At 33.8% G+C, this 8,003-nt stretch overlaps 1 protein-coding gene across 2 annotated transcripts; it reads right to left on the bottom strand.

The window, feature by feature from the left end:
- Window positions 1–1,152: 1,152 nt before the first annotated feature.
- On the bottom strand, window positions 1,153–3,260 carry LOC145125783 (Tetratricopeptide repeat (TPR)-like superfamily protein). 2 transcript variants are annotated; one of them, XM_079061196.1, is made up of 4 exons: window positions 2,967–3,260; window positions 2,684–2,895; window positions 2,314–2,502; window positions 1,153–1,813 (listed from the first exon to the last, which is right to left on the bottom strand). In XM_079061196.1, the coding sequence occupies exons 2-4, from the start codon at window positions 2,846–2,848 to the stop codon at window positions 1,463–1,465; spliced, it is 705 nt and encodes a 234-aa protein (XP_078917322.1). In that variant the 5' UTR covers window positions 2,849–2,895; window positions 2,967–3,260; the 3' UTR covers window positions 1,153–1,462. The 2 variants fall into 2 exon arrangements, with proteins under 2 accessions (XP_078917322.1, XP_078917321.1); XM_079061195.1 differs by having other exon boundaries at window positions 2,684–3,259.
- Window positions 3,261–8,003: the final 4,743 nt, after the last annotated feature.

Raw genomic sequence — 8,003 nt, 5'->3', positions numbered from 1 at the left:
GGGTTTCATACATGTTAGATAACACCTTGATCAACCCACGAGTAGTCTTTACATTGGCAATATTATACGCTACATTCTTTGCCAAGGATAATCTCACCACACAAAGTGCCTACCGATCTAACAGTTCCTAATCTTCCTGCTTCATGTCTACAGGTTTACTTTCAAACAATGGTTCATTTAACTTCTTTTGGTAGATGTAGTATTCGATTTGCATTTTCCAGAAACCGAAATCTTGACCATTGAATTTGTCGATCTTAACTCTCTTATCTTCAACCATAGCTCTAATACCAGTTTGTTGGGATAACAATAAAACAAGTTAAACACTTCAGACAAATGTCAAACAAACTTCGGTGAAACTTGCGGAATAAAACTTTAGAAAAAGTGCATAGATCAACTCTGTGACGTATGAGTGAGGAAGTGTTGTGCAAGGTTGTGGATCAAATGACTGCTGATAGACTACAGAAGAAACTTTGCGATAAATATCAATAACTCTCTCACAAGTCGGTTGTATCAGAAGCCATGTTTGTATATTGTCCGAATGATAAAACAGGTAAAAGATAATCTGGATAATTTTAATCATATTATTTATGATTTAGAAGGGGTTGAGGTTAAAATTGAAGATGCAGATCAACCCCTTATTTTGTTGTCTTCTGTACCCAATTCAGATGAGTATATCATTATACCATTTCGTATGATAGAACAACAATTATTGTCAGTGATATGAAGGATGTCATTTTGTTTAAGGAACTAAAACGTAAGGTCTCTTGTAGCAAAGATGGTTCTAGTTTGGTTTCATGTCAGCTTGTAGGCAGGAAAAAAACACAAGATGAAGAGGGTGGAAACAAGGGGAGTCATGTTCCAAGCCTAAAGCTTCATCCAAGGTTAAATGCTACCTAATCTAAAAAAAATCTAAAAAAACAAGGGCATACTAAAAGAGATTGTCCGCAATAAAGAAAAGAAAACAGTAAGTCAAAAACAAGCAAAGGTGGCAGTGCTACTGTGGTTCAAGATAGTTTAGACGAAGGAGACATAAGAGACATTTTGACTGTATGTATGATTGGTTTTCGCAGTCACAAGTGTGCCCCATAATATAACTTGCTCACATGATTACCCAGCAATGGCATACAATGACACTACTGATAAATTCTATCATCATAGAAGTTCTGGTATCTTTTTATTTTTCAAGTTTTCTGCTTCATAAGTATATTCTTCCCACATCATACTCCACATGTACACAAAATAAAAAATAAAAAATAAAAAATAAAAAACAAATTTTATGGTAAAGGGACCCGTTTCCAGCCACTCTTTCATCTTCAATCAAATAGTATATTCTACACCGTTTGAACCATTCACCCTGCTTACCAACCAAACTGTACAAACGTATCATCTCCAACCCCTTTCGTATGTGGGGCCGTGGCCCAGGGGTATAATAGTAATATACTAAGGTTCATTATAATGTTATCTACTTTACGGACCTTACACCAATATTTTTTACACGAAAACGATACTGAGGTTGAGAATCTTCATCATCATCTTCATCCTCTTCACTACTATCATCTTCAACTTTATCCCATCTTGAATAATCAAGACGCGAATGCCCTTTCGGTTTTGGAATTTCCTCTTTCAGGCTTTGCGTTTGAGAGGGCGTAATGGTAATTTCCACATTTTCAAGATTGCTTACCGCAGTATCGGGCTCATGTCCCTTTGTGTCATCAATATCATTTTCTGCTATTTCTACTGAAGTAGACTGTTCATCTTCTTCATTATCTTCTTCTTCTTCTTCTTCTTCTAGCTCGGGTATTGGAGCAAGAGACTTTCCTTGACCAAAAATATACAAAAATTTAATGCTTTAAATCGTTTCTTTAAAACTAAGTTTCTTAAATTTACCCATTTTTATCTGTCCAACACAAAAAAAAAGTGTACTTTTCACCAATTTCTTGATTCAGCCACCGAACTATTATTATTTATGATCATTATAATAATAATTCAGTGGCTAAATCAATAAATAACAACAATTGAGAAGCTAACATATGCTTTTTTGTATTTTGCCCTAATATGAAATCCAGATAATAGAGAAAAATGGTATCTTTAAAGTTTAAACTGTAAAAAAAAACATATAATGGTTTGATCACTAAATAAAATAGTTAATTAGCTAAATTGATAACATGGTGAATGTACAAACACTTTTTGATATTCTGCCCTAAAATATATAACCCAAATAGACCCGTTTTAGATAAATCGGTAAAACTTCTACCTACAATATTCTCAAAAAAGCAGAGAAAATGATCAGGAAATGTTGTATGGAGGGAGTACCAATTGTGTCTTTAAGCGGGCTTCAAGATTTTGATATACTTCTGATGAAGGATTTAACTCAATCAGCCTGTTTACATCAAAGAGTGCAGAGTGGTACTCTTTAAGGGTGACCAATGTTTGAGCTCTCAACATTAAGGCTCCTGTATGCTCATGATCAAGCTCAAGCACTGAAGTACATTCCTCTGCTGCCTAAATTGATAACCAAAAACTTTAATCAACAATCAATAGTTAACAAACAATCGATGATAATTCATCAATTCGCTCAAAAATTTGATAGATTGTGTCTTGGAACTCAAATTAACACCGGAAAAAAGGTAAATTAGCTTTTGATACTAGATATTGCATGCTAAAAAGAAAATGATAAAAGTACCTTTTTAAAGTGGTGGAGTTTGAGAAAACAGGCGGCTCGATTGCTATGAAGGGCGATCTTCTGAGGGTTTGTCTTGGCAATCGAAAGAGCTTCTGTATAAAATTCAAGCGCTTCTTCATAGTTACCATCTCTGTACATCTGATGCGATCTTTCTATCTTGTTCATTGTTTCTTGCCTTCTGTCAACTAGTTCTTCGATCCCCTTGTATGTCTCTATCGATTGGAAATATCATGTAATCAATAAGCGGATCCCATAAGTTCATGAAAGTTGGAAAACTTATCACCTTCAAAATCAAAGAGAGGTTGATCCGTACTGAATTGAATTGAACTGACGAGGAATTGGAGACGTGATGGGATAAAGAAGGTAAACGTGGTGAAGACAGAAAGAATAAGTTACAGGGACAGAGGAAGAATTGAGTATGAAATTTGCTTAGGGGAGGACGTTAATGGCGGCCATCGTCTTGATTTGGCACTTATTTGAGGAAATTTCTCAACTACATCAACCCTAAATTGCCCCCTGTCATTTGCGTGTTTGTTCTTACCGATTCAAAATTTCACGTTTCAAATGGTTTTTAAATGGTTAATGAGCAAAACGACGTATTTGTTGAATTATGTTAAGGAGATGAATGGTTTTTTTTTTTATAATTATTATATTATATAGAGAAAATGACAAAAATAGCCAAATTTCCTAATCACTTTGCGGAAAATAGCCAAAAAAAATCGATATTGCAAAAATGGCCTTCAAAATCGCAGATGGAAATGGTCCATCTGCGATTTGACTATTCCATCTACGAATGTACAAGTGGCTAAAGCACAAATGTGCTTTAGCCACTTGTACATTCGCAGGTGGATTGAATTTTTTTTTGTATATATAGGGGCTTTTCAGGGTTAAAATCGCAGATGGACTGTGTCCATCTGCGATTCACTCTGTATTCCATCTGCGAATTTGCGAAATTTTTTTAATATATATATATATATATATATATATATATATATATATATATATATATATATATATATATATATATATATATATATATATATTAATTTGACTATGAAATCAATTGGTTTGACTACGAAATAATGTTACTATATATAAAAACTTTTGTAGAAAATTATCAGTTTAGTTGTTATTTGTTTAGGAAATTTCTCTAAAATCTCTCTAAAAAAATGATTGAATATTTGGTTTGTCTTGTAACCGGTGAGAGATGGCAAGTTATTGAAAGAAATCTGGAATACGTATGTCCACAGGGAGGTATTTCTGAATTTGCTTTGATATTTTCTGAGTATATTAGTTATAGTGATGTTGTATCTTTGGTGAGAAGCAAAATTGGTTTGTTAGACAAATATAGAATTAGTCTTCGTTTCCATCATCCTGAATTAAATTATTATATAGCTATAGTTGAAGATATGGATGTTAGAATGTTGATAAATGTAATCAAATGTAGTGGAGGAAGGGTTGTCAAAGTGTTTGTGGTGGTTGATGAAGTAGATGAGGTTAATGAGGGTGGTGACAGTGGAAATCAGTCGGTTGGTAATTTATGCAGCTATAAAGGGAGCAACGATCTGATAGGTACTTTCAATACTCCTAGTGTACCTCAGTTTCACAGTGTTGCTGAAAATGTTAATGTTAGTTATTCACCTATTAACTATGTGGATCCTGAGAATTACAAGTATGTTGGTGATGATGATGTTGGTACATATCTTAATGATGTGGGTGGTCGTTGTGATGATGTTGCCGATCAAGAAGTTAAAGTTATGAATAGGCGTGTAGTAGATAAAAGTAAAAAGAAAAAAAAATCGAGTCAAAAAAATGAAAAAAAGCATGTTTACGGGGATTATGTTGATGTTGCTGATGCACGTTTAGATATAACCGACCTACAAAGCAATTCAGATAGAGATGAGTTGTGTGATGAAGTTAAAGCTAAGTTTCCCGATAACCTTTTTTACGGTATGCCGCCTGTACCAGCATGCCCACTGCGAAGTACATTGTTGTCAGATAGCTCCCAAGAAGGGGTAAATAACCCACATATATCAACGATATCATGCACCTAAGAAAGGTACGAATCTGCATAAAAAACAAACATAAATTACTGATAAGTAAAGAGTACACGAGATACATTAGCAAGAAATCTTAAGTAAGTAAATAAAACTATTACGTTATACCACGTAACCTAAAGCCACAAAACAGAATTGAAAGCGGTTAGTATCCGTTTTCTTGATGGATGTGAAGGTATTAGGATTTGTTCTTTGTAGATTATGCAGGAACATTGGTAGCTGAGTAAAGCTTCTTTCGGTGTAAGTACTCATTTTCACAAGCAATGAAAGTGTATTATAATCATCACACAAATACAATTTTAATTATATACAAATTGGTGTTTCTCTACAGTTCATATTTCATAGTTCAACTTTTTAAATTCGTAGTCAAACCAGTTCATTTCATAGTCAAACATCACTGACCGACAAGACAAGACAATGTACTTGTATGCAGTTCATAGTTCAACTTTTTAAATTCATAGTCAAACCAGTTCATTTCATAGTCAAACATCACTGACCGACAAGACAAGACAATGTACTAGTATGCAGTTCATAGTTCAACTTTTTAAATTCGTAGTCAAACTAGTTCATTTCATAGTCAAAGATACTTGTTTCTAATAAAATTTCTTCTATAAATGGGTGTAATGTAACTCCATTAAATTTATATGTGAAATTAATTCATATTAGATAGACTAAAAAAGGCGAATGACATACTGTAATTGCGGAGGTGAACGTATCATTAGGATTTCAGGTACAGCTAAAAACCCAGGAAGATTGTTTTACGTTTGCCCATATATGGTATTATGTTCTTAACGTTATTCATATTTAAACCCTCGTGTTTACATGGCAACAATTGTTACTGTCAATGTTTAAATTTACAGGGACCAAAATGCGGGTTTATCAGTTGGGTTGATGAAGAGAATGACCAATCATCTATGGTAATAGCTAAAGTAGCTAACTCTAATAAGCTCTTTCAATCAGAAAATAAGAAGTTAAAGATAGCGTTGGTTTGTAGTTGGGTGTTGTTCTTGGCAGTTCTTGATTACAAGTTGTAAGCTTTTTAATATTGTTTTGATAGTTTTGAAGTTGTTAGGTCAATAAATTGTTGTATTTGTACTTATGTTTAGAACAGTGTACTTGTAACGTTAAAACAAATGTTGTTGTCGTTCTTATGTTGTAAGTATTGATAAGTTATTAGTAGGTCATTAATTTGTTGTAATTGTTGTAACGTTAAAACTAAAAATAAACTAATAATCAAATCCAACATTAATTTACATATACAAAAATATAATCCAACTACATAGGACCAAGACTCGACCCCCAACAAATTTTTGCCATCCGTTGGCGAAACTCTAAAGCTGCGTTCTTTGGGTCAATAAGTTCACGTATTGTTTGACCTGAAACTAATTGCTCCATAAACATACAAACAAAAACACCGCAATCTCCCAAATGACTACTTTGTTGGGGAACATTTTCTTCATGAATGAATTGCATATTCAATGGAATCCTTGGGATGTTCCTTCGGGCCCAATAGTTAATCTTGTCCAAATAATTTGCCACCCGAGATTCAAATTTGGTAAAGGTTCCATCAGATTTGAATTTTTCATAAGCCACTCTACCGAGACTGTCATAAATATGGACTTCCATTGACGCCAATCGTAGTTCCCCAAATAGCCAGTGATTAGGGGATGAATGAATCGGCAATAGGACCTGTATAAGGATCAGAAAATAAAATTATGTTTTTTATATCACAATACAAAAACATAACGACAATAACAATAATATTTTCAATATAAAAAATTAAGTTTACCGTATCGACATCCCACCAAGCAACCATGAAGTTGGGGTACGTAGCAATACCAGCCATAAACTCCCTCCAATCCTGCCCTTCTTCCAAAGCATGGGAAACAAAAAAATTTGGAGGCATTATTGTATGTCGGTCGCCCTCAAACCGTCTCTCCATCAATAGTCTATACCAAATGGTTATATGCTGCACAAAATTATGATACTTTTGTTATTGACTAAAAAACAAATTACTTTTAAAATAATAAATTAACAATTATTTACCGATGACTCCAACCATCCGTCGTGTGTATGCCCAAACAAGGTGCTCCAAAAATCTCTATCTAACACGAAATTAAACAAACGATGTTGGACATCATATGAATGAAATAAATAATTGTGGATGGCAACCTCACCGCCTGCTACGTAAGGTTGCAGGCGCAACACGGAGAAGTCGTGAGCAACAGCAAAAGCTGGAGGAGGAACGGGGCTTGTTGATTTGATATCAACCTTCTTTTTTCCTCTTCTTTTTTGCTTCGGTGTCGTGTGCAACTAAAAACAATATTCAAATGTTTAAATCTCTATCTTTCAGATAATTCACATAAACATAAAATTATAAGTTTATAAATTAAACGAATACCTCGGTGTAAGGAGGGCACAAATACTGTGATGGTTTTCGAGTCCTCGGTTTATCGGGTGTAACTTCTTTGCCATCAACACCATAATCATCATAATAATCTACATTTCCCGTAATTATTACTTCATCTTCGTCCGACACCTAATTTAATAAGCAATAATCTCTAATTAAAAAAATGTTTCAATCTACTAAAAACAAAATAAAAATAAATGTAAGTATAAGAACCTCTTTAGCTTCATTATAATCATTTACATCAAACACATCATCATCAAATTTGTTCCCCGCATTGTCATTCCTCTCCTCGAACTCCTACATTAAAAATAAAACATTATACTTATTAACGAAAGACACATTAAAAATTAATTATTAAAATCGTAAAGGTAATATCTATAACAACCTTGTCGTCTTCAATATCACCAAAAAAAAATTTCAGTTGTATTACTTTTATTCATCACTTCATCTTGTACAACCTACATTTTCAAATATAAAATATGAACACAAATATTCATATATGTTAATAAAATTAAAAAAATAATGTAGCGTGTAATTAACCCGTTCATCAAATTTTGTTTGGAATATTGCAGGCTCCTCAAAACTGATGTCATTCCAAAATTCTTCATTATTCACTTCTTCAACAAAAACCTATGTAGGTTCTCGGTTCATAAACACATGCTGCTCCAGTGCATGTAGCCGTTTCAACACCTCGTTTAGGTTGTGTTTCCCACTGCCCCTACCTCTACCATGAGAGCGACCACTGGACGACATACTAGACGAAGATTCGTCTTGTCTCCTAAAATGGTCCCGTACTGGGGATGGAACTGATTTCCGTTCACCATATATATACTCTTGAAATGACATATAATAA

This window comes from Lactuca virosa, chromosome 7 (assembly GCF_052849685.1).
Source record: "Lactuca virosa cultivar CGN04683 chromosome 7, Lactuca_virosa_CGN04683_v6, whole genome shotgun sequence".
Classification (NCBI taxonomy): Eukaryota; Viridiplantae; Streptophyta; class Magnoliopsida; order Asterales; family Asteraceae; genus Lactuca; species Lactuca virosa.
Note: the sequence above shows the minus strand (reverse complement) of the source record. Positions and strands in the feature narration are given on the sequence as shown.

Coding starts and splice junctions, on each gene's coding strand:
- LOC145125783 (XM_079061196.1), bottom strand. CDS start 2,848: ATGAACAAGATAGAAAGATCGCATCAGATGTACAGAGATGGTAACTAT. Junction 2,503..2,683: donor AACTCCACCACTTTAAAAAG/GTACTTTTATCA, acceptor TTATCAATTTAG/GCAGCAGAGGAATGTACTTC. Junction 1,814..2,313: donor CCCGCTTAAAGACACAATTG/GTACTCCCTCCA, acceptor GGTCAAGGAAAG/TCTCTTGCTCCAATACCCGA.